This window comes from Jatropha curcas, chromosome 5 (assembly GCF_041381405.1).
Source record: "Jatropha curcas cultivar XTBG-Jc1 chromosome 5, XTBG_Jcur_1.0, whole genome shotgun sequence".
NCBI classification, from domain to species: domain Eukaryota; kingdom Viridiplantae; phylum Streptophyta; class Magnoliopsida; order Malpighiales; family Euphorbiaceae; genus Jatropha; species Jatropha curcas.
Genome location: NC_143155.1, coordinates 26,095,873 through 26,122,292, shown reverse-complemented (window position 1 = coordinate 26,122,292; position 26,420 = coordinate 26,095,873). Strand labels below are relative to the sequence as shown.

At 34.0% G+C, this 26,420-nt stretch overlaps 2 protein-coding genes across 6 annotated transcripts; both read right to left on the bottom strand.

Moving 5' to 3' along the window:
- Nucleotides 1-1,470: 1,470 nt before the first annotated feature.
- LD (Homeodomain-like superfamily protein) lies at nt 1,471-10,767 on the bottom strand. Its single transcript, XM_012227314.4, has 13 exons — nt 10,319-10,767; nt 9,636-9,663; nt 8,777-8,907; nt 8,101-8,600; nt 7,924-8,017; nt 7,741-7,834; nt 7,500-7,620; nt 7,370-7,421; nt 7,257-7,297; nt 7,086-7,171; nt 5,337-5,768; nt 2,992-3,521; nt 1,471-2,380 (listed from the first exon to the last, which is right to left on the bottom strand). The coding sequence occupies exons 1-13, from the start codon at nt 10,490-10,492 to the stop codon at nt 1,613-1,615; spliced, it is 3,051 nt and encodes a 1,016-aa protein (XP_012082704.1). The 5' UTR covers nt 10,493-10,767; the 3' UTR covers nt 1,471-1,612.
- Nucleotides 10,768-13,355: 2,588 nt separating this feature from the next.
- LOC105642474 (cysteine-tryptophan domain-containing zinc finger protein 3) lies at nt 13,356-24,067 on the bottom strand. Of its 5 annotated transcripts, XM_012227309.4 has the most exons (15): nt 23,473-24,065; nt 22,519-22,591; nt 22,308-22,438; nt 21,761-22,171; nt 20,318-21,663; nt 19,700-20,112; nt 18,858-19,607; nt 17,797-18,785; nt 17,559-17,719; nt 16,770-16,930; nt 15,614-15,774; nt 14,386-15,207; nt 14,117-14,244; nt 13,908-14,023; nt 13,356-13,818 (listed from the first exon to the last, which is right to left on the bottom strand). In XM_012227309.4, exons 1-12 carry the CDS (start codon nt 23,641-23,643, stop codon nt 15,013-15,015), a joined length of 4,962 nt encoding a protein of 1,653 aa, XP_012082699.1. In that variant the 5' UTR covers nt 23,644-24,065; the 3' UTR covers nt 13,356-13,818; nt 13,908-14,023; nt 14,117-14,244; nt 14,386-15,012. The 5 variants fall into 5 exon arrangements, with proteins under 5 accessions (XP_012082699.1, XP_089577382.1, XP_089577383.1 ...); XM_089721256.1 differs by having other exon boundaries at nt 17,797-19,607; nt 23,473-24,067; XM_089721257.1 differs by having other exon boundaries at nt 13,356-13,799; nt 17,797-19,607; nt 23,473-24,067.
- Between the last annotated feature and the right edge of the window lie 2,353 nt (nt 24,068-26,420).

The window sequence follows — 26,420 nt, the reverse complement described above, 5'->3', positions numbered from 1 at the left end:
TAATTAAACATGAGATAGTAAATAATTAATTGAAACTTTAATTTTAAAAAATATATATAATATTTTATTGATATATTTATATATCTATATACATTGAAATGTTTTCTTTGTTGGGTGAGTTTTGAAAGAGCTTTATTCTTAATAATAATTCTTTATTTTCTTTTTCGTTATTGAATAATTTGTAACTACTATTACTTTAATTTAGCAAAAGATTTATATCTCACTTGCAATAAATAGATGGCTTATTGATAGTTAAACATTTTTAATTTTCTTGATATTTTTTTCTTTTATATTCTAAATCCGTTTGACTTAAAAGAAAATAATGTCTAGGAAGCTAAAAAAAAAACTAGAACTATATATTTCTATTTCGGTCACATTTTATGTTTCAAGGATCTCTATGTACGTGCATATATTCTTTTTGTCTGATACATGAGGTTGAGAGTAGAGGGTTGGAGATTGAGGGATGATTTGATTTTATTTTCGAGTATCTATTAAAGTGTTAAAAATCTGTATTTATAAATTATGAAATTAGGTCTAAAGATTTGATTGAATTTTATTTTAAGATCATTTTATTATATAAAAATAGAATTAAGTATATAATAAATATTATATTTATTTTAATTTAAACAAAAGTTATGATATATATATATAGATAAAAAAATGAACATAAAACGATTACAGCAAGCGTGCAATGCACTCGTGTAAAAGACTAGTAGCTTACAAATGAATCGCTCGAATAAAAGACTAGTTGCTTGTAAATGAATCAAAGGATTTCGATGCAAAAAAGAAAGACAGCAGCTTTCAGACTGCAAGTTAATGTGCACCAATGGCAACGGATTCTCCCGTCTCCTATGTAGCGCTGGCATATTGTTCTCTATTTTTTTTTTTTTTAATAAATTCATTAAATTTTTTTCTTTTTTAATCATAATTATTGTGAGGTAAAAATGCCAAACAAGTCGAAAATAATATAATAAAATACATAATATAAAATAATTTTTTCCTTCATGGTGTTAAAATTTTTTTCGTCAAAAGAATCATGAACTCAAAACATATTGCTCGCCCGCATAAAAAAAATTTCAAGTTGACAAAAAAAGTGGAAAGACTGATGTTAAATTCTTAAGTTCACTAAAAACTTACTCATCATTTATCTCTCACTCCTTTTTTTTTTTTTTTTTTCCATCTTGTCAACCAAATTTATCATTATATCGACTATTATAAGAAGGAAATTATAACATTGTTCGCATAAACAACAATGTAGTTGAATCAAATTTTTCTAGAAAAAAAAAAAAAAAAAAAAAAAACTTTTTCAGGTGTTGACTTTCAAAAATACAACAGGTAGTGGAATAGTGTTCCATCGTTAGTCTATAGCCCAAACCCGCCGTTGGAGGTTTGGAACACAGGCCCATCCAAAATTTAGAGCGATAGAGATTTCAGAGGAAAAGAAAATTTAGAGTGACAGAGAATTCAGACTTCAGAGGAAAAGAATGAAGATGGTATAAATTCATGAATATTAGATGCTTCTTGTCAAAACTCAATAAAAATAGGAAGATTTCCACATCCCAACATTTCCAATTACAGCCTCATGTTTCACCCTCTGTTTTTCTTCCTCCCTTCAATGCCACCTTCTGTTTCCATTCCTATTAAGTTCCCGTTGCCCTGGATAATTCCGTTGCCTGTTCCTATTATCAGGATTATAATTCCTCCCTGAATTTACTCTGGATCCTGGGTAGTTGCTTCCTGCAATGTACTCCGGTGACCTAACAGGACTATTCTCTGGACTCCAGGATTCAAACCCCTCATTTCTCTCCCAATTAGGAGCACCTGCCCGTAACTGGGGCTGTACTGATCCTCTATATGATGGTGGTTCGTAATTGTTTTGCTTAACTTGTGATATTGAATTGGAAGCTAAACCTTGTCCAGCTCTCCAGGAACCAGGCATTGAACCCATGTTTCCCGTAGATGATAATCTAGAGGAGGAATGAACAACCGGAGTTGGTGTTGCTATTGGAAATGAAACTGGTCGCCTTTCTGGAGTACTCATTGCAAATGAAGGCCCAGTTGTAGAGGAGTACTTCTGTAAGCCCATTTCTGAGGCTGATGTTTGTAACATTGAAGAATTCTGGTGCAATGGAAGAAGCATAGAAGGCTGTCGATTATCTGGTATAGTGGAAGTTGTTTGAGGTAATGAGAAGGAAGGCATTGCTGCTTGCAGTTGCTGGGATAGCAATTGCATGGTTGCCTGCCGTTGAGATGTTCTAAAGTCACTGCCTTGATTATGACTCTGTGGCTGCAGTAAGCTAGAGTAAATGTTGGTCTGGACTTGTGGGACTCTGTTTTCCCTTGAAAAGGGATTCTTGGCAACTTCTGGCCTCCATCCACTCTGCAAATTTTTAAATTAAAAGATTTTAAAAAGAGGAAAAAATATATGTACATATTAGCAATGGTGAATTATAGCCAAGAAAGGACATAATTATACTACCAAAATTGTTTTCCTGCAAATATTATCTTTAGCGAGTGGGACAGTTATATTGTTAATCCAGGAACAGTTTTCATATAAATTCATAACGGAACCAGCCCGCCATTCTCAAGACAATAAGAAATTTACCAACCATAATCTTCTTCACAGGACCTCTAATGGCAGGAAAAGCACATTTCATTAAGCATAAAACCCTACCAGACACTTGCTCCAGCTTCCCCCATTGACACCAACTATTCTAGAAATGCTCCACGTCCTAATACTGATTAGGCCTCTAATTGCATGATAATTTGCTTCGAATTTTAACTTCCTTTTTTTGAGGGAAAAAAAAATTAATAATAATAACTGACCCGACTGTTGATGGATAAAATTTGTGACTTCCATTTCTTTCATTTTTAAAGCATGCATTCCTGTATTTATATCACTATGTAACTACAGGGGAGCAAATCACTCTGCCCCCAGGAACTAAGACAAAATTTGAATGATTTGTGGTAGCATGAGCCTAAGTCACGCACCGTTCCAGGATTACTTGAAGGTGTTGGCGACGGAAGAGAAACTTCAACCTTCTCCTCTACTTTTCCACTAAACCCATTTAAACTACCTGCTAAACCATTTCCACTTCTCTTGATTACATCAAGCAGCTTCACAGTATCCTCAGTTGATAGGTTACCAGCTTGGCCAGAAGTCAATGCAAAAACCAATTCCGGATTTTTGAGCAGCACGGCAAGCAACTCAAGATCAGGCTCCGAAGCACTCCCTCCACCAATCTGGGGTAAGGAGGGTGCTACTGATGCAGCTGCAGTTTCATTATTGGGCAGCTGTGCTTCTGATCCATCAGTATCAGGAGGCTGTTCAATTGGAATATCTGGGGTCAATGTGTCATCGTAGTCCATTTCTAGGTCCCAGGGTTCCTTGGGATTAAATGGTATCTCCTGGACCGTGTGATAGATGGTCTCAATCTCTCTACGGTTTCTGTTTTTCTGAACATCAACTTCTTTGCTATTCTCACCAGTGCCGACTCTCCAATGATTGTTGAGTTTTATCTCTGCATAAAGGAAATGTGAATAAAAAGAGCGTACAATAAGGCAACAAAGTGTGGAAGGAAAACAGCAAGCAGTTGACGACAAAAGCCAAAAGATAACCAAAATAGTTTGTCATTCACAGGACCAGTGAACTCCAGGTGACATATCCCTTGGAAAGAACTTAGCAGAAAGAGCAGGGCATATTCATTGCCAATGACATAAACAAATATGAAAAAATGGAAAATAAATTAAAAAATATTTAAAGAAAAGGTAGAAAAGAAGTGAGCTACGATGATCAGCCACAGCTAATCTGCAACGCTTGCCTCCCTTGGCTTGCCTGATGGCAACTTATAAACTAACCAAAGAGTTCAGAGGTGATTAGACTGATTATCCATATATGCTCCGGGTCCAAAAAAAGATCTCCGTTAATTGGTTAGGAAGTTAAAAATTTTAGACCAATATTCAATGCTTGGTACTTCACTGGCCCACGTCTGTAGCCAGCTATTTAGCCCCAACTGACAAAATCACACTTCCTTTTCTTTTAATCGTAATTTAAAGCCACGTGTAAGTTCAATTTCAAGTTAAGACGCCCAAGAAGCACCTAATGCCGGTCACCAAAGTGATGAGTATTCAATCACCAACTGGCGAAAATTTATCACTTCTAATTCCATCACATCACATAATATACACGAATCCTCAGCAATGTCCAATTGCATAATCATATTCCTGGAGCATGCAGGCTTAAGGTAAACAGGGTCACTTGTAATATACAGTAAATGAATAGTATAGTACGGAAAAACCCAAACTCCATGATAGACCAAAAGAAAAAAAAAATGAATCCCAGTTTCATCACATAGGAGCATTCTCTTGGAATTTTACATCTCCAATTAGGGCACTAGTTGCAAACCCATACACTGCTTGAATCTATTTGACTTTTTCTTTTTTTTTTTTTTTTCATTTTAATCTGGTTAAGACTAACAATTGATTGTCAAGTTAAAGAAATTAGCTTATAGTACCCTCGATATTTTCATCCATCACATCAACATTGTTTCATAAGAAGCAACCCAAAACCAGAAGGTTTCTTTATCGTTGCACTTAAAAGTTAGAACAAGTCATATGCAAGAAGCTCACTTTTTGAGCCAAGCCCAAGTAAATTGGCGTCTCCAATGCATTTAAAGGTTTATCCATTTTTCAAATTAGATGGCTGTTGAAAAACTTTTTAAAAAAAAAAAAAAAAAAAAAAAAAAAAACTCAAAGTGCATTATGCTAATGTAGGTGCAGAATTGAATTGGGTCATTTTAACAATTTTGCCACAACAATTTTGCCACAGCTGAAAATTATTATATTGAGCAACAAACAAGATGGGAAGCGGGGGTGCCCCACGAGTTTCAAACAACCAGGAATCTGCACAGGGTCATCGAAGTGATTAATTTCATCATGAGACAATGTACAATAATTCTTGAAAATGGCAGAGTCACAGAAAAATTGAAAAGATAACCAAGTATTATGGAGTTCAAAATTGTTTTCAATCCTCTCCAAGTTTGCAAATATTTAAAAATGAAGGCCACATAGGGGAGACAGAAAATCTCAGCATCTGTGTTTGCAAAAACTGAAGTCTTCGCAAAATGTGCAGCTGTTAGTCACATTAGATATCTTTCTATTTCATAAAATCCGTGGACCTTCTTGAAAAATTTCCTTTTTTAAAAAAAAATAATATATATATATATATATATATATATTTTCTGTTATTAGTAAAACATTACCGTAGATCTGTCCAAACTATTATTATCGGCAAATATTTAAAGCAACCAACAAACAAACACCAAAGATGGATTTACCTGGAGGTGTCTGCCATGGTATTTGGACCCTCCTGCAAAACTCTCCCAAAGGTTCCTTCAAACCCATTTTATGTTTTGGATCAAGAGGACCTTGCTTATTAGAAATTACCGTGGGAACTATTACTGGTTTTTTCTGTTCCTCAATCTTAGGCCGAAGAGGAACTTTAGATGCTGGGAACAAATTACCAGATGAAGTATTTGAAGGCTTATTAAGACCTTCTGTCTTTGTACCATTAGGTCCATTAGATGAGGAACCAGTTTTCCCATACTTGCTTTGCATGAATAAAGCACGCATTTTTGCCTTTTGGATATCATCAGTAGACATTGGGCGGCCTTGATTGACAGAAACAGGTTTTGTAGCCTGGGGGCTTCTGCCAGCTGTTTTCTGCCCTGGCTGTTCCACAAGCTGAACTTTTCTGCGTTCTCTGGTATCTGGTACTAGCTAAGGAATGTAATACATCCGAACATACAAAGAATAAAATCCAATTGCATATAAATCATTTAGGGAGCCTGTAAATTTTGAATCAGAATGAGATTTACCAACTTCCAAGATGAACAGCCTCAATTGTGAGCTCTAATTCCAAGGTCCATTCCCAAATTGACCAAAAACTTTGCGAAAATTAATAACAGGGCATCAAAAGTGCCAATGACCTCCAGAGACGCAAAAAGGAGATGAATCATTAGAATCTAGTTCCTCCTGCACTACACTCACTAAAGAGGCAATTTTAAGGGTAAGCTTTGGGAAGAGGAAATAGTATCATTCAAAATGACTCGCTAAGTTCCAATTAACTGTTTAATGAAATCAATAAACAATACACCCAGCAAAATGATTAATATCCAGAATGGATAACCAATCATTACAGGTAAGATCATTCAAGATTATAGGTCCCTGTAAACCTTGATTTTGCCTCTGAGGTAGTGAAGTTGCATGAGAATAAATTCCATGCAATGACTTTTTTATATAAGATTTGAAACCATCAAGTAATCACACTTCAAATTCACTGTCACCAACAATGTGACTATATTAGTTCGGTTTTCACAGCTGGTTTATCATCATGGAATTCTTCTCAAGAAATGTAAACATTAGACAAGGCAGACAAGCTGCTGTACAAGAAATGTGAACAAATAATTTCTTTGTAGTTTCATGCACCCACTGTGAAGGTTACATATTAAAATGCAAGTGGTGATGAATCAAATAAAGTAGCAATGGTAATTCTTGCATAACAGTGACAAAACATTAGATAGTCACTATCAGGTTGTATAGCAAAAGAAGCACATCCAATCTCGTTATCAAAGTTTCTTTGGCCACAACTTTAATATTTAGAGCTGGCTGGAAGAAAATGTATTCTTTTTTTTTTCTTTGAGAAAAACGAAAATATTCTAGTTAATAGTAGAATGCATTCAATTTTACACCAAGTATGAATATGTTAACTGTAACACAAATAATATGATATGATGAGCATCAATAGACTTTTGAACACTTCAAATGACCAGGCAAAGCCAAGTTTACTAAGGATAACCTTGCAGCTGGAGATTGATGCAACTGAGTGGTAATATTAATAAATGGCTCCATCCCTTCCCTAAAGAATTATGATTTCTGTTGATGTTTCCTTTAATATATTGATAAATGGCTCCACCCCTTGCCTAAAGAATTATGATTTTGGTTGATGTTTCCTTTAAGTGTTATGCACTGCTACTACTTCACAATCCAAACAAAATTAACAAATTGAATTAAAATCTTGAGGATACGGGATGAAGATACACCTAGGATGTGCTTCCTACTTGAATCTTCTGATGCTGGCAAAAGCTTCAACGTTTGTGAGGGTTCCATTTTCCTAAATAGGAAATTTGTGCTCAATATTTCATCAAATAATCAAGATCCAATGGGCTGAAGCAAGTCAGACAAAAATATATATGTACCTGATATTTTCAGAACTTTCAGAAAGAGTAATAGCATTTTCCTGTACGGCAATAACAACTATAAGAAAACATCATATAAATATCACCAAATATTAAGTTTGTCAAGAACTTACAGGGTTACTAACATCAGAGTGCCATAATTCATTTCCCATAATTTCATCAATACTGCACGAAATTAGAGACTAAAAAAATGAGATGCTAATTGGAAAAAATGTTTAAGCATAAGTGAGGAAATTGACTTACCTCCGCTTCAGTATCATCTCCTGTTCATCAACAGAAGATTTTATACCATTTGGCTTCTTCAAGCTTCTAGCAAACATTTTACTCCATCTTGACAACAAAACTCTTGCCCTGTTTGATATGTCTGATCTTAAAATCAGATAAATGAGATTCAAAATTATCACAAGGGATATAAAGCAATACGGTGGAAGAGAGAAATAGAGATCAAGAGTCAAAAAGTACAAGTCTCTGAACAAAAGTACACCTGATGTTCTGTAGAATCGCAGCCTATTAACACTGTGCAATATGGCTGACATATGTTCAGGAAGAGATTTATGCAAAGGCATATGACAAAGAACCTGCACAGCAGCAAATTAATCAATCTTAAGCCAGGTTATGAGAAATAAATTAGTGAGCATTAAGAAGGATATAAGGAGCATATTTGTGCCTTGAGGGTGACAAGAAGAACACTTGTTTGTTCTTCAGCAGCTGCTTGACTCAACCATGTAGCCAAAATCATGACACCACCTTTATTTAAAAACCTGCAACGTATGACAGAACAGTTAAATAGCCATGAGAGATAAGAATAAAAATCTTAAACACACAAAAATGATTAGAAAAATACCAACTTAGCACTGAGGGATTTCGTATTCGCAAGATCCATTCCATCAGTTTCACCTGCCCAGAAAATGTTTCTTCCTTTCGCAACAAATAGAAAATATTTTCAACAAAATGTTTGTCTAAATCATGTAAGCCAGGTATTAAGTCATCCTGTGTTGAGCAAGATGGTGCTTCCTCAACATTGGAATGCCCAATAGCATTTAAGGGAGCTGGATCATGCCCAATAGAGTTTAAGGGAGCTGGATCATGCCCAATATAGTTTAAGGGAGCCGAATCAGGACTGACAGAGTTTAAGGGAACTGGATTGCATCCAAGAGAGCCTATGGGAACTGGATCTGGGTGAACAGAATTCAATGGAGCCAGGTTAATAGGCATCATAGAATCAGAGCTTGTTGCAGCCCCTTCTTGTGGTTCTTTACATACATTTGTTCTGGATGTCTTCTCCCTTGATAACCGGACCAGTTTCCTCACTCTTGCACGCTGACTAGCAAAGAAATCTCGAACCTGTAGTCAATTTTACACCATAAAAGTAAACTTTCACAGGTTTCTTGATACATAGGTATATAAGTCCCATGTAGGTTATGAAAGGAAAGGAAGGCAAAACATTTTGTGCAAAGCAGACTAACATGAAAAAAGATGAAAAACTTCGATGTTTGAAAACATATGAAAAAGGTAAATACCTGTGTGACTGTTACGCCAAATTGAGCACTTATCACATGACATTCTTTCTTGCTGATTGCATCTTTTATTGAGAAAATAGCTTGCATATACTTTATGGCCTTAGGATTTAGCAAATCTCTAGGTCTTTTTCCTGCCAAATCAACCAATGAAGTTAGAAAATGATGAAAAAGTAGCACAATTCATAAGATGTCTGATTATAGATTTTTGGTCGGAACTTGAAGAAAATACAATCCTAACTTGTGCTTGTTTTGCTGAGAAACATAGGGAAAATAAGGGAAAGAGAAGAGAAAGAGAGGGAAGGAGAGAAACAGAGAAAAGAGAAGAGATCGATACAGAAGTATTACGAATTTGTATTATTGTTTGACTGTAAACTATTTAATAAGAAAGTACTTAACTAATGGACTAGTGTTGACAATTACAAGCTAAGCCCAAATACAATCCAACTACAGCACATCATTCCTAACAATTTTCAGTGTCCAGAAATATAAAGAAAATGCACTATGAGGGATCAAAAAGGCATGCATCTAAGATCACTTGGTTTTCCCAGAGGAAAACTTGGCCCAGAAAGCAGCCATGAAATTGTATACATGCCTGTGTATATCAGTATGCAATTTGAAGCTAATTCAATTGTTACATTCTAGGATCATGATAATGGAAATATTATGTTCATCACTGATAAACCTAGTATGCCAACCAACAGCTGAAGTAACTTGATAATGCCAATCAAACATAGCTCAAAAAGGCAAATATACATACACAATATGCATATGTTATTGTTGCTGAGTTAAGAATACCTATTTAGGACTCCTTAAATATTGTTAATATATCAGATAGAGAAATCTGGTATCCACAACTTACCGATTTTTATTGACATGGCACCAGCTGCCTGAAGATGAATCAGAAAATGATTGTATTAGTGAACATCTTAAATCCATAATAGATGGAAAAATTAATTTTCTCGTGAAGCAAAAGAATAAGGGCATCTTTCGAACAAACGTATGACGCTTCTGCCCAATAGACAACTCAAGCAAGTTTGAAGCTTTTAGAACCTTGAACAACATCTTAATTCACATTTTGGCATGATTTTAAGAGGCGTTAGAATTCAAATACTAATCATATCACTATCCTGTGGACCATACATAGTAAAATTCAATTTAGGAAGTAGTGCTCAAAGAAATTCCATATCCATGATGCATTGGAAAAAACATAATTTACCACTACAAAAATGATTTATGTAGTTATATATAGATAACTTGTTGCATTATGTTATATACCGTCCTAAGAACCAAAAATACAAACAGAACAAACAGAATAGAGAAAGAACCCTATTAAATATCTTAATGCCCCAGGATTTGAATTAAACACGGAACAAAATTAGAAACTTCTGGTACAAATAAATAATTGCTTGCCCTTTAAGGCTCTAAACTAAACAGAGCAGCTCGTAAACAACCGAAACTAAAAACAATTCTGCTCTATGGGTGTAATTCAAGCTTTCGGTAGTTATTTTCGATATTTAAAATTCTCAATTACTACAAACGCACCATTTCTTGAGAGAGAGGATTGACGCCGGTGAGTTTGCATTGAGCGACGACGATGCTTTGAAGTTGATCGATCTGACTGTGAAAGAGCTCCTTCTGCGAATCCAAAAACTTCTGAAACGACTCGACGGAGCTCCCAATCTCTATTTCTTCTAAATTTCCCTTCAACGCCTCCATTGTCGAAGTGGAAGATTGGAGTCTTGAAGCTCTGTGTGTGAGAACAGCGCATTACAGTTCGGTGTAAAGAATTACAAGTTTCAAGACAAAAATTAATTTGCAAAAATTATATTAAACAAAAATAGAGTTAGGATTAGGGTTAGGGTTTGGTAATTTGAGGGCGGGTGATGGAAAGGGGAGAGGGAGGTGATGGCTGCGAACAGGGTAGAATTGGAGCAGCAAACTAAAGCCCCAGTTGGCACGTGAGACTATGAAACAGGCGAAAAAGAAAAACAAAACTACGCGCCTAAACGAGGTCATGACTCGTGAGACGGTCGGGCAGGTCGGTAGGTTTGAGTTTGCGGCTAGCTCGCTCATTGTTTAAAACCTTATTTAAGTCATAAGACACGTAACAATAAGAGATGTTACTGCTAATTTAAAATTTAATATTAAAAAGAAATAATTTCTTCATTCAAAATTATTAGAACTCCTTTCACAAAAATACCAACCCATCACCGAGCGCGATTTGCCAGTTAATTATCATAAATTATATATATATATAAATATAATTTTAAATTTGTATTATAATATAATAAAATTTGACATTTTACAATAAAATTTTACGTGTGATACTTTATATTTATTGACTTTGTAAGTAATAATTTAACTTGTAGACCATATTATGAATACTATATTAACGTTGTCGTATACATGTAATTATATAATAAACCATAATAGTGTCAACAACAATTTGATAATGCTACTTCTAGTAGAGTTTTGTTAAAATATTTATTATCACATAAATACAAATACTTTTTTTCAAGTTAAAAATCTATATATGTTCGTTTTTGTCTTACTTGGCACAACTTTATTACTAAATTTTTAACAATACAACTTTATTTTCAACCTATAATAATTTTAAAATATTTTTAAAAATAAAAATAAAAATTAATAAAATTATTGATGAAATTAATTTCATCATTAATTTGTTATTTAAAATAATCATCAAACACAATTTATATTCATAATTAATTAAAAAATAAGTATATAAAATATAATAGACAATAAGAAACTTTATTTTTTTTCCTTACATTTATACTAAGTGATATGTACATCTAAATATATAAATATATAGTAAAGGTTAAATTTAGTGTTGTGTTTATTATCTTTAAGTAAGTTACTCATTGTAATTTTACAATTCATTATTTTGAATAAAAATTAATATTTTATCCATTTATAAAGTTTTAACATGAATATATATAAAGTAAAAGTCTTTTAATGTGAATCTATTAAATATATAATATTTCTCAAATGAAAATAGGCAATTTGTATATATGAAATTAAAATTTATTAATTTTTTTATTTTTAAAATTTTAATTTGAATCAATTTAGACAAAAAAAAAAAATATAAAGTTATATGGATATTATAATTTTTGGATTTCAATAAGATATCAAAAATTATTATTTTATTGATTGGAGTAATAAAAGAATAAATAAACATTATTTGAAAAATGGTATTAGCAGAGCTTTATATATGTTTACAATATTAATCTTTAATTTGCTAGAGAATAATTATCATCGACATCTAATAATTAATGTTTATGGATATTGTTTATTATAAATGCACATATTGATAACGCTTAATGTTAGCTGTATGTATGCATATATATGTGTATCAAAATTTTCAAATTCTAATGATTTCCATATCACGAGAGAAATGTATTGAAAAATATGAAAATAAATCAAATTAATGAAAAAAGTAAGCCATTAGTAACTTTGGTATGTCAATTTTATATATTAGGAAAATAACTATTCAAATTATTTATAATTAAGCATTCAAAAATCGCAATACAAAACTCATATTAAGTTTTGCTTATATAAATTAAATAAATTAATTTAAGAAATTTTAAATGAATAATTATTTAAATTATGAAAAGAATGTAATTAAGGAATAATAAAAGGGTTAAGTGAAAAAACAATGTTGAACAGAAATGTAATTAAACAACTATAAAAGGATTAAGTGGATAAAATGCTATTGTGGTAAGAATTTAATTAAAAAATAATAAAAGGATTAAAAAACATCATAGGCTAAAATGTAATTAATGAACTAAGTGGGACTAAGTGGGAAAATCACTGTTATGGGAACAGTGATCTCCCCACGCCAATTAGTTATATATAATAATAAATATATATGTTTACAAGTATTAACAATTAATTAAACAATGAATTTTTTAATAATTCGCCAATTAGATATGATATTTGGTATTTAAATCGTATTGACATGTTTTCTACAATTGTTTAATTCACTTTTATTAATAAAAAAATAAGTTAATCTTTCTAAAATTGAACCGTAATAAATACCATCTTTCTTTTTTTTTTTTTTTTAAGTGAATAATATTTGAAGTTTATCATTTCACTCTTATTTAATATATTTCGTCATCAATAATAATTATAATGGTTGTCAAACTACCATCATTATTAATTAAATCTCTATATAAAAAAAATTAAAGTATTAACATTTTATCTAAAACTATATTTGGTCAAATGTTTAATTAATTTTAAAAATAATATAATATAGATAATTTAAATTTAATAGATATTAATATAATGGTATAACAGAAAAAAAATAAATCAAAAATTATAATTTAACTATATTAATTTTTTTTAAAAAAAAAAAATTTGTGTGCAGATTATAATATAGATAACTTAAACAGTAGTGGGATTTTCAATGGAACTACACAATAAACCTTGAAGTTGAATAATTTGATTTTACATTTTTTTTTTTCCAGCTTGCATTTCAGTAGCTGATACCAAGACTCGATAATCTAAAGAATTGAACATCATGCATCAAAGTGAGCAAATCTCAAATAAAACAGACAAAAAGGAAAAGAAAAAAGAATATCAAAACTTTTTTAAATAAATGTTGCTGCTTTTATACAAGTAACAGTGAAGGTGAGGTAAGTTGGTTGGATTTTCTTCTTATTTTTTATGGGGTGGGAATGGCCTGGAGAAGGGCAGGGGTTGGTCAGAATCTAACGTGTCGCTAACTTTACAATTAATATGAACAAAGCAATATCAGCAGTTGGGTTGAGGGGCCAATATAAATACAAGCACTTCATCAAGATTAATACTTCAATATCCAGTAGCTGGTATGCTTGCCAAAACTGCCCGGATTGGCTGAACTTGAAACCAAAACCACCTCTTTCGCATCATCTGATCAACAGTTACACCACATCATTTCAGAACTGCAAGTAATGCTCAACAAGTCGAGGGAAGTCTGATCTTGAGTTCTGGAAGCACGCAGAATGAGGATAAAAGGCACAGGCAGCTGCTGAAGGAATGAAGTTCTTCAGAAATTAAACAAGCACGTCATCAAAACCATGTCTCATTTAAACATCAGTTCAACTCCATTAGAAATGGGTTACAGTAGCTTTACCGGTTAAATCCTCACAACTGGCGGATATGGCATGAATTAACTCCCCACCCTAAAAAAGGGGAAAAAAAATGAAGCTCGCATTCTACTTGATTGCATATATACAATTACGATAGTCACTGCCAAAGAGAAAAGGAGACATTGAGAGGCAAATTCATGTAAGAACAGTAGTCAATCCAATTAAACTTTTGCAGCTAATATAGTACACGAACCTTAAAAGGAAATAACTTGGTAACATGCCTGCAAAATTATTTCTGAATCCACAACTAGTCCAACTTCTTCCTGCTTTTCTATGTTAACAACAAAGAGAAAATTGTCTTAACTGCAATTATCAGATAACCTGCAGAAATAAATAAACAAGGAGATAAATAAAACGTCCACATATAGCATGTAGAAGAAACCAAGACAAATAACCTATATCATCTAATAAGAAAATTGAAGAAAAGGAAAAGGTAACAATATAGTAAACTAGGTCACTGACCTGAGACTGCCACCTCAATGCCATCCTTACACAATGCTTGAACCAAGGAAGTTAATGCAGCCTCATTGTAGAACTAAGATGTCATGTCAATAGACATATTTTACAGCTTGCATCCTTAAGATGTATCCAAACAAGTTGTAACTAGCGCATTAAGAGACAGCTATATTGACCTCCGCCTGGGGAAAAACAATTGCCAGAAAGATGGCTCACTCTGCTATCAGAATTCTACAACCCCGAACATATTTATAATTGGGTTTGTCTATGTTTATTAGTTTATTTCTTCAAACACAATCCTACAGTGCCACAAAAAACCTGCCACTTTTTACAACCTCAGACCATTTCTCTAGAAGTTGATAAACAGATTTCGTTAATAGCAATCCTCAAATGGATTTGACATGTATGGTCCTCATTTGTCTCAGAAAGCAGCTGAAGTTGATGAAGAAATATACTCAATTTGAATTTTCTCCTGTATAATACACATGTACATAGAACACTGAGCTGGTGAGACAGTGATAACAGGTCTCACAACAGAAGTTTCAAATACTTCAACAGGGAGATCTGGGCCAAAAATAGTTCTCTTTCATTTTCTCCCAAAATTGATACAATCTCCACAAACAACTGGGTTCCTTAGCGGCTACTGGCTTCAATTGCAAGCCTTATCAGACGTAGTAATCCTTCTACATCGTGGAAATTAAAATCAAGAGCTGTTTTAATGGAAGAAATACCCTCTCTGCGTTGGGTTTCTCCCAAGCTTACATTAGCTGCCGCAAAGGCAATCCGTGATTTTCTGGAGGCTTCCATAGCAAAATTTACATCCTGAGCCTGCAAAATAATCACAGTTGGTGATGCCCATATGTATATGGATACATATTAGGAAGCAAAGTAAACTATCAAGCATTAAATGCTCTAAAATGAAATAACAGAGGTTTCTGGGTTGCCTGACACCAAATCAATGTTGCCAACTGATTTTCACAGCACATGATACACAAGAACAAATATGATGTTTTTGCATCAAGGACATCAGAAAAGCAAAAGAATAGGTAATTTCAGCTTTACGCATTCTTTATACCCATACATGATCATAAAGTTTTCTCTTAGTAATTTAATTCCAAATCATAATAAGTTCCTTGGTCTAATTCTTATCCACAGTTTTATTTTTGGAAGAATTTATGCAACAAGATAATCAAATAACAACTTGAAGTTTCTTAATGAAAAACAATGTACTTACAAAATTGAGCAACCGTAGAAAACTGGGACGGTTTCGTGCAGCAATGACATGGCTTCCAGTCACTTGAGGAGAGCTAATACCTTTGGCTGGGAAACCCTTGTCCACTGCTGCTGGGTGATTCAAGTTATCAAGATCAGAGGCAGAAGAAGAAGGAGACTCGCCTGATAAAGAATGAAACAAGATTAAGCATTTGAAAAGCTAAATGCCAAACTAAAAAAAAATTATTTTTAGGATGAAAGAAAGGAGAAAAAGTTAGCATTGAGATGATCAAGCATCTGTGCATATCATGAAAATACATGATAAAATTTACTGTTATCAGGCAGGTCCTTAAACATACCAAAGAACAATGTAGTAAACAAGCTATCTTACGTGCCAAATGTATCCATGGCATGGAATACAGAACTACTAGACAATATATTGGTACATTAAACAAATAATACAAAGACACTTGCACAATCTTCTTTAATTTCTAGGAATTAGTCAATTCAATGATTTTCGACGGTCATATGAGTATCCAAAGTATAAATAAATGCTTGTTGTCTCAACCATTCTTCCTAGTCCCAATCCAAATAAAGAAAATGTAAAATTTTAACAAAGTTTTCTTCTTGTTGATTCCTAGGCATAGTACTCCGTCCTCTATGCTGCCTATTGGTACGAATGGGGTAGGGTTAACCAGTAATACTACCTCCACTTTTCATAAAAGAAGAATAAGAAGATGGACAAACAGAAATGAATAGTTATTTTGTATGAAGAAGAAAAATGTGAGCATGTTAGAAGATCCATTTTCATTTGACAAATTGCATCAAGCTTCAAGCATCCAACAATTGGTCCACATTTGAGCTGAGGCCTCACACTTAATATGCGGTTCTTCACACTTAAAGATCTGTAATAGTCCTTTCTCACCCTTCCCTCCAACAAAGAATGCGTCATTAAAGAACTCAGTATTTAGCAAATGCAGGTGGCAACTTTTATGCATGGCAACTTAGCAACTCCTAATGATCAAAGAAGGTAAGGGCTATTTTGCCACCTTGTCATGTTTGGGGAGCAAAAAATGTCCAAACATAAAATATTAACACAAGGATACGATGCATATAAAATAGGCTCCAGCAAATAGAATTTCATCCAGCTTGCAAAGAAAACTAATATTTGTAGTTACCTGGAGGAACCACTTGTAGAGCTTTGTGCAACTCATTTCGATCTTTATTTGCACTGGAATGTGAAGAATAAATCACCCTCATATATGCCACCTCCATGCATTTGTAAGCCAGGGCGGCAGCAGCCATGTCTTTGGATTTTTCATATTCATGGGCGCAAAACCTGAAAAATTAGGTATTAGATAATTTAGGGTAAAAACAGCGGCAGGACAACAGCAAATGATCTGATTGCTGCAACAGCATGAACAATTCCTTTCTGGATATTCCTCGATGTTGCCCTTAATCTTTGTTTCTTTCTTTAGAATCTATTTATATAACTTCAAAGAGAGAGATAAATCCAGGACAGATAACCATGTTTCAAAACATGGTTGACAAGTGTGTTCATAGAAGGTTCCAATTTTTAGAAGATTGCAATCTTTGCTTTAGAGTACTTGAGCAAAACACTAACAAATGCAAGATGTGGTATAACAACATTGAAGAAATTTATTTAGTATCAACAAAGGAAAGAGAAAAATATCATGAGGGCCATGTAAGTGACAGCTTTTGATGTACCAGCCATAACAAGCCTGAATCAGGTCTAACCAAAACCTCTGACATGAATGACATTTATGGCCTCTGGAATCAAACTAAAATATCAAATTCCAGCAGACAAGTTAGGAACAGATCAATGTATTTTAAGTGCCTTTTCCAGTTTTTGATGCAAGCATTTCTGACTACTTGAGTAACATACAAGTTGCAACATTAACTAGACACAACAAAGTGTTGCCATACAACTTTATATTTTAACTTACTCGCAGAGTTTTGCAGTGCTACTGTACACTTGCATTGACTGAATCATCTCTCCCATTTTGGCATTTTCACTGCTGCCAGTTTCCAAAAGGGAGGCTCCATGAAGAAACTTGAGAGCTGCCTCGAAGTAAAGCCTTGTACTTTCAAGACTTGACCCAGAGTTCTGCAAAAAAATTAATTTTAGAAAGCACAAAACCAGAAGGATAGTAACATACAAACAAGAAGCATGAACAATGAAACCTTAAGTCGATCAGCCAGGTGCTTCAGATTTTTAGCTTCTTTCAGAGCATTTGTAGCAGCTTGACCGGAAGAATCCCTTTTAACTGGACTTGGGGCATCAAGATCCCTCCTGTGTCCATTTGAAAGCGGATCTCTTGAACTGTTTTGATGACCATTTGGATGATCAACCTTTCTGATTTGTTTTGGTGTTCTAGATGTATTACCATTGTCGAAAGCATTAACTGGAATATTTGCTCCATTTTCTTTGTGAGACCCAGAAACCGGTCGAGGACAATGAGATGACATTTCATTCTGAGCCCCAGCAGAGGGAGGTAATGATGGTGACTTCCCCCTCCCAGTTGCCTCACCATCTAACAGCAAACTCTTCTTTGGAGTAGGGTTTGTATCATGGCTGGAAATAGCATGTTCTTTAATATCAGGACCATTGTGTTCCCGAAATTTTGACTGGCCCTCTTTCTTGCTATTCTCACTAGACAATGGTCCCACAGAGTCCTTTTTATCAACATATCTATTCTCACCTTCATCAGAACTGACCCCAAACTTCTCTGCAATCTTATTTTTACCATCTTTCAGTTTCACTTCGTAGGAAGGTGGTTGTTCATTAACAGAATCAGAAGCCTTAACTTTACCATTGTCAAACTCAGAATTTAAATTTTTGTTCTTGTCTTTAGATCTCGAAGAAGATACCTTTCCAGACTTCCTTTGGCGGGACCCATTAGTATGATTTTCATGTTGTCTATCATCATTACGACATCGGTCTGAAGTGGTAGTTTTACTAGGATACCGAGTGTCTTGACCTAAATAATCTGCACCACCATTTTCGAAGTGATGGTTTCTGACATCAGGAGAAGGCACAATTTGCTGTTTAGCTTTACCACCAGAAGCATGATTAAAATGATTAAGCACATCAAGAATTTTTTCCTTCTTTGCTGTCCCAGATCGATCACTCCCACCATCATCTTCACCATCTGAGCATCTTCTCCGACCACCTAGGGGAAAAAAACCAGCATCAGTACTGTCAACTTTCTCAGTGAAGTTCTTTTGACTTGATGTGAGCTTACCTGCTATTGAAACCCTTAGAGGAGATGAAGAAACTGATTCTACTGGAGACCCCTTTGTGTCGTGAAAATTGACTTTAGTTTTGAGGGAACCAGAAACCTTAGAAGAGCTAGAAGTAGCTGCTACAGAAGGAGGTAGAGATCGAGAATCCCTTTTCAAAGAATCCACGCCATCCAAGCTTCGTTGAGACACAGAACTCCCCATGTCTTGCCCTAATTGCCGGTTCTTTCTATGACTAGCTTTTTTGTCTGTTTTACCACTGCCCTTGCTCGTGCTGGACTCTTTCCCATCAGACCTGGATACCCTGGCCTTCTTTTTTTTCCTGTATTCATTCTCACTGAACTCCTCCTTGTCTATGGCCCTGCTATCCTGGAGAATATTTGAAAGGGAGCCTGGATTACGTTGAGAATCATGACTTTCCTTTACTTTTCTCTTCTTGCCAACTTCTCTATCATCCCCCTTTCCTATATCTGTGGGAACATCATCTGAGGACATCAGAACTTCATCCTTTGATTTTCTGGCAGAAACTTGCGTCTGATCCTTAGAAGCAGTGCGGCCCTGTTTTTTGGGCAAATTCTTTTCTGATGACATAGAAGGTAAACCATTACTTGAGCTAGGACCTAATTTTTCAATGTTAACTTGATCCGATATCCAATCTTGTGGCAAACCTTCAGTTTTCATTTTCTTGGAGGCCCTGAATAAATCTTGCTCAGAATCCCTTTTGCCTTTCATCTTTAATTGCCTAACATCACCTGCGAGCAAGTTTGTCAATAAAGTCAATCTCATACTCAAGGAGGGGAAAGGGAAGTTCAGAGAGGCATGGCAGAAAAATCAAATGCAATACCTCCATCAGAACAGCTGTCAAGTGCTTTATGCTTCTCTTTCTGCTTATATTTGTGTTTTTCTGCAGCCAAGTCACTAGAATTGCACAATTTTAGAAAATCAGGTTCACCTACCATAGGTTGGTTCACACCATTCAAGCTTCCATTTGCCACTGATGACTGTATTCCCTTCTTCACAGAGTTTGACAATGGAGCAGGACCATTGCCTGCCTTCTTCTTACCAGTGGGCATGGTATGCAAACCAAAGTTTTGGTGAGTCCGATCCAGCTGATCGTCAACCAAAGTTACTTTGGATATAACCCCACTGGGATTGATCTGCAGATTATTTTGACTCAATGGATGAGGAACAGGGTTCAATGCCATTACAGCCTTTGTTGTTTCTGCCTCGCTAAAACTACATCGGTTCATACCAGGCCTAAAGCATGTAAAATTGAAAAAAAAAAAATCAAACTTTAGAGAGAGAAGAGAAAGACATAGGAATTCAAAAACAAAATTTCTATAGGAATTCAAAAAAAAAAAAATTCTTTCAGCCTATTTTATAAATATCCATCTAGATTAGCTATTTCTTGAAGTTATGAATGGTCAGAAGTATTAGATTTAAATGATGTTGGAGAACTTACAGCCAGTCAAGCATGCTACAAAGCCACTTCTCAGGTAAGTCATTAGGATTTTTACCAAGCGGAAGAAGCCGCCATGTCTGACACTTGTCACAACAGACCCAGTTATCTTGTGTTGCAGCAGGGATAGTTGCAGCAGGACCAGCATCAGATATGGGCCCATTTTCAGAGCAGGAACCAATGCCAGTAGCTGTTTTAGGATGCACCTCAGATGTTGACAGCTTATCAATTTTCTTACCACTTGATCTCTCTGAGAAACATACACTCTTTTCACCCAAGTCAAATTCTTTCTGTCTATCTTCATGACTCATTGCCAGTGGACTCATATGTTTTTCTTCTCGATCTAGTTCAATATCCCCAAAAAAGTCTCTGTACCTATCCCCAGCTTTTCCAGTATTCTTCTGTGATTTTGTGTCTTCCAACTCTCCCTTAGTTGTATGGTCATCTGCAGAGGCGCTCTTCTTAATTTTGGTCACCAAAGAAGAGCCACCTGCCAAGCCATCTTTTAGCATCTCCGCAACCACATTTCCACGATTTTGATTTCCTTTTAGTTTCTTTTTCCCTTCAGAAGATAAACGCTCCTTTCCAGAATGAAACTTGGTGCCTTCTTGTTCATGGGACATAACTTTCTGATCAGCCTTCTGCTTGGGAGTGTCTGTCAGTTCAGAGCTCACAGCTTTCATCCCCTTTGAAATAATTGAGTCGCTCTTGACAGAGCCATAAGGCTTTTCTCCCTTTCGATGGCCATCTTTCCTAGGATATACAGAAACACTGTCAAAAGAACTAGCTTTCTTGTCTTCCCAGATCTTTCCAGCTGAAGTGGCTTTGGAATTCTCAATCCAGGCATCTTCATGTGTATACATTGGCCCCAACAGCTCCTCCTTTATTACATCAGAAAATCCTTTGTCCCTCACTCCACCCTTGAACACTTCCCTGGGTACATTAGATGCCCTAATTGTACCTTTTGTTTCATCAGGAACAGAATATGAATTGGAGAGGAGTGGGAGCTTTAATGTGTTAGAAACAAGTTCCTCACAGGCCAAAGTGTCAAGATCTAACTCCTTTTTAGGCAAAGCATCAACACCGCTCCTAAAATCCCTGTTATTTTCACTTTTTGATTCTGCTGATACTTCATTCCTCTCCAGTGACTTAATTTTCTTTTCTCCCAACACTTTTCCATCACCTCTCACAGATTCCAACCCATTAATTATAATGCCAGAACTTTCTGGGCCAATGGTAAGGGCAGGCAATGCGCCGTTATGAAGCTTTTCCCTTTCTGACAATTGAATCAAATCACAAGGAAGAGGTGATAGCAATATGCCCCCATGCACTGGAAAGAAAGTCATTATCTGCTTGAACACAAGATAAAAGAAACAGAGTTGATCACTTCCAACAAAATAGTTAAGGAAAAATTAAAGAGTACAAAATTGTGGGAAGACATTTCACCTGAAGAATATGAGCAGGAGATTCAAATGGTGAATCTTGAGGACCATGAGACAGCCCTTCACTTCCAGAAGGGCTATCATCCAATGATGAAGACGGTGACACATCAAGGCCAAGACCACTGTAGATTGCAGCATTTTTTTGTGTCGACAAATTACCGGAACCCACTTTAATTCGAACCTTCAGCATTTTTTGGTCCGGTATATTAGCAGATTTCCTGTTTACCGATTCATATCTTGCAATATGTTCCTTAGCAAGATTAGTAGATGGCATGCCTACTTCTTGTTTGGCTGAAGTAATCATGGAGGAGGAGGATGATTTTGATGCTGTCAGTGACACCACAGTAGCACACGCAGGTTCAGGTTTTACTGATTGAGGTGCAATTGATGAAGATACTAAGACACGCCGGCCACCCTATATAAGAAACATATACAACAGACTTAACAAAGAAACTTTCTAAATCAACTAAAATCAAGCTGCACTTTCATCCTTTAAATCAAAACAAGCAAATAAATAATGCCCAATATTACAATATTAAAAATATATATACCTCCACTTCGGAATTGTTTGGAGACTTTGGTGCATTGTGGTGCTGAATTTTTGGCGGAGTCCTTGGATGAGACCAAATAGGAGAGCGCTGATAGGTAGGTAAAAATGAACCATAACCACCAAACTTGGCCCCTGTTTGAAATGTAACCATCTAGATAATCAATATCAGAGCAGGGCTTCCAGTAATCATATTGCTGTGTGTTTGGACTTACCCAAATTCTCCGCCGAAACTCCACCTTCAAAATCTTTCTGAAAGTGTCCCAAGACATCCTGAAGTTTCTCATCCTTCAAAGAAAAAGAACTAGTAGTTAAATATCATGAGTAAGATTTTTGTAGATGTACAGAGATATGAACTGATGATAGAGACAAATACTGAAAGCATACAAGACATAGAACCGGAAACAAGGGTTTATATTGAATGTTGTATGCTCTTTGCTATAACTTCAAAAGCATTGATGATTCAAAAATCTACAAACGTAAGCTTTCAAGTGCACTTTTTGGAATCCAAGTTCAAGAAGTTGTAATTCATATTTTGATGACAAAGTTTCACATGGCTTGAATGCAAAGCTCAAGTTTCCAAGATACCCCACAATTTAAAACTTGTAGTTATTTTGCATGCTTTATACAAGCACATTACTGAACCTGAATGGAGAAATTATAAGCTCAATTCTTCAACCTTCAAACTTGAAAATTGCATCTAGTAATTAGCACTTCAAACTAACTGAACCATTTAAACAAATGTCTTGTGCCACCGAGAACCCAGTAAACCAAAATACGGAAACACAGATATTTCTCTATCAATATGCTCTACAGCTAACAAATTCTACTACTGAAGAAAACTTCCTAATATTATCTTTGTCCCCATGTCCAAATACATTCAGAATACAAAAGCACCACGTACTTTTCTTCTCTTTGTTGAACGGCATTAGCATATTAATCTGACATTGCCAACTACACTCTGCATTCCAACCAATCAAACTTAAAACTCAAAATCACATTAGTATCCATAATTCGGATCTAAAACATACACACCCCAAACAACATGAATTGGAGAAAAGTCAACTTATCTAACAAAGCCAATAATAAAATTCAAAAAAAAATATTTATCGTTCTTATAATTAATTAAGCAAAATAAACTTCAAAAAGAAAAGAAAAGAAAAACTCACTAGGTAAGAGAGATCAATATCAGGGTCCATGCTTGCATCATAATCACCATCGTTGTTGTTATGGTCTGAGCAAGCCTCCCCTTCTTCAAGCTCAGTGTCCTCCATCTCTCTCCCACTGCCAAACCCTAACCCTAGCTCTTTTCTCGCATCTCTCCTTTCCAAAGAAATCATCAAAAAAGAACAAAAATAATAAATTCAAAAAAGAACCAACCAATCAAGCCCACAACCTCAGACCTCCCCCTCCGCAAATCCAACCATAGAACTGGACCTGACCCATTTCACAGACCCGAAAACCCACCGAGGATTCCAATGGAACGATCAAAACCAGACACGATCACAAAATCCAAATCCACGGCACCGACTAGAAAATTGATGTTTAAATTCCAAAAACTAAACCAATTCAAATTAGAGGATCTTTAACAAAAACAGAATGATTTTTGGAACCTGAAGTTTTGGGGTCGCTTTGGTGCGATCTCTATAGCTGGAATCGATTAGCAGAAAGAGTCTCTTCTCTCTCTGGTTTTTTGGTGCATAGAGCAGCCGCGTTTTTTTTCCCCGTTATTTTTTATTTTATTTTTCCCTTTCTTTTTATTTTCTCCTTCGAATAATAAAACTCGTTCCACTTAATTTTATTATTATTTTTAAGTCCCCAAAGCAACGGACCGATCTAACCAGGAAGGAAATGGAGAAAATTTTTTTTTTCTTTTTTTTTTTTTGTAATTTTTTGGTGCGTTTTGGCCTTCCGCTCCGTCGTTATTTTATTTTACTGACAAAGCTTGTCTGAAACTTACGCATATACACTATAACTCACGGTTAATACATGGCGGCTAATAGCGCGTGTTCTTCAGACTGCGATTTGCTTCCTTATTTTATTCAGATTAATTAACTGCTGTTACTGATATTAAGGCATTATCCAACAATAAATATTTTCACTCCTCAAACTTAATTTCCATCCATATCTAAGATTCAGATCCAAGCCAATCATTTTCATAATATTATTATTATAATAAAGCAGACAAATAAAATATTTCTGATAAGATACTAACTATTAATTACTTGCGTAATTAAAAATATTACTACCTTAATATTTTTTTATGATATTTTAAATTTAAAAGTTCACTTTTTTTTTAATTAATATCTAACTATCTATATAAAAATTGAAGCAAATTCGCTTACATCCGTACTATAATGTTAAATTATTAAAATATTGAGGCGACAAAAGAAATTATTTTTAAAAATTTAGTTATTGATTCAGTTAAAATTATTATTCATGTCATTAGCAGTATTTAATGTTATTTATTTTTTAATAATTAATTAAATAATTAGTAATATCATTAATGTTTTTTCAAATAATAAAAACAGTAAATTTTCTTTTCTCATAGTTAATGAAATTAGTAATATTGTTCAATAAATTTATATAATATTACTGCCTCTGTTTCATAATACTTGTCATATTTGGAATTTCATGTCTCCTAAATGATTAAATTTATCTAAATTATAATAAATTATTGAGTAAATTGACTATATTACACTTAATTCAATACTAATTCTATAAGAAAACTATTAAATTGAAGTAATAATTATTTGTTTACATGGAAAAAAGATATTTATTATCCTTAAAACCACAAATGTGACAAATATTTTGGAACAACCTATTTTCTCAAATATAACAAGTACTATGAAATGAAAATAGTATTTGAATTCTTAAAAGTAACATAATAAAGTTGCACAAATTACACGATACATGGACATGTGACTAGTTTAAAAGAAAATAATTGATCATCGAGATATAAAATTAACTGGGATGATATTTAATAATACCGAAAAAATTAATTTTTAATTTTTCAATGTTTTAGTCATTTATAGTGCTTACATATATACCATGTAAAAATCTCAATTAAATTATAATTTGCTTTTAAAATTATAAGCCAATATTTTTAACTTGAAATTTGTTTTAGTTTTAAATAAAATATTTTAATTTTGACACTTGTATTATTGAGTGTTTAAAACTCAATTCTTAAATTTCTATTTTTCAGGTTTACCAAAAATATATAATAATATGAAATTGGGTTCTTTGTTAGAATTTACCACTTGAAATATTTATTAAATATAAATTTCTCAATATGGTACTTTATGGTAAAATTGTTTTAATAATTTTATTTTCATTAACATTGATTGAGAAAAAATCATTATAAGAGCTCCTATAATAAAATAACTTTTTTGCTTTTAAGTTTTTGAACACTAACATTTAAAAATATGCATTGCATAACTCGTTATTTAGACTATAATCATTAGTTAAACAATGAAAAGAATGTATCATAAAACTCAGTAAAATCTTAATAGATTCATGAATTAATGATTTAATGATAGACATTAGTAATTTAAAATGTAAAAATAAATAAAACATGTACTATATTTGCTAAATTGGAAGTTTATAATTTATATTTTGGTTAGCTAATTAAATGAGAAATCTTTAAATGTCGACAAAAAGGGATCTCCATTCTTGTTACACTATATCAGCTTCCCTAACCATTTTTGGAATCAAAATGATGAGATAACAAATAATATAATAAATTATAGATAGCATGTAATAAAATAACTGCATTTATAAAAAATTTTAAATCATTAAATTTATACCATATATAATTTAAAGCCTTAAACTAGAAAACAGTTCTCGATCATTACATGATTAATCCCAAATAATTTTTTTTAACTTAAAAAAATCCCAAATAAATATTATTGGCAACAATATATGTATTTCTGCTCTGGTATTCTAATACTTGTATTAAATATACTCATATAATTAAATATCTTGTTTGAAAAATAATAATCACCATCAAAAACATTAGTAAGTAAATGTTGAAGCGCGTGCGCGAAAGGCTTATTTGAAGAGAGCGTGGGAAGAGCCCTCCTAAACCTTGGGCGCTTCATGCTTGTCAGGTGGCGGA

Excerpts from the sequence above, each read along its gene's own strand:
- LD (XM_012227314.4), bottom strand. The coding sequence starts at position 10,492 with ATGGAGGCGTTGAAGGGAAATTTAGAAGAAATAGAGATTGGGAGCTCC. Across the intron at positions 8,908-9,635 it reads TGCCATGTCAATAAAAATCG|GAAAAAGACCTAGAGATTTG; the intron begins GTAAGTTGTGGA and ends TTGATTTGGCAG. Across the intron at positions 7,298-7,369 it reads ACTCTGATGTTAGTAACCCT|GAAAATGCTATTACTCTTTC; the intron begins GTAAGTTCTTGA and ends ATTGCCGTACAG.
- LOC105642474 (XM_089721256.1), bottom strand. The coding sequence starts at position 23,643 with ATGATTTCTTTGGAAAGGAGAGATGCGAGAAAAGAGCTAGGGTTAGGG. Across the intron at positions 21,664-21,760 it reads CTCCTGCTCATATTCTTCAG|ATAATGACTTTCTTTCCAGT; the intron begins GTGAAATGTCTT and ends GTGTTCAAGCAG. Across the intron at positions 17,720-17,796 it reads ACCTGGCTGATCGACTTAAG|AACTCTGGGTCAAGTCTTGA; the intron begins GTTTCATTGTTC and ends ATTTTTTTGCAG.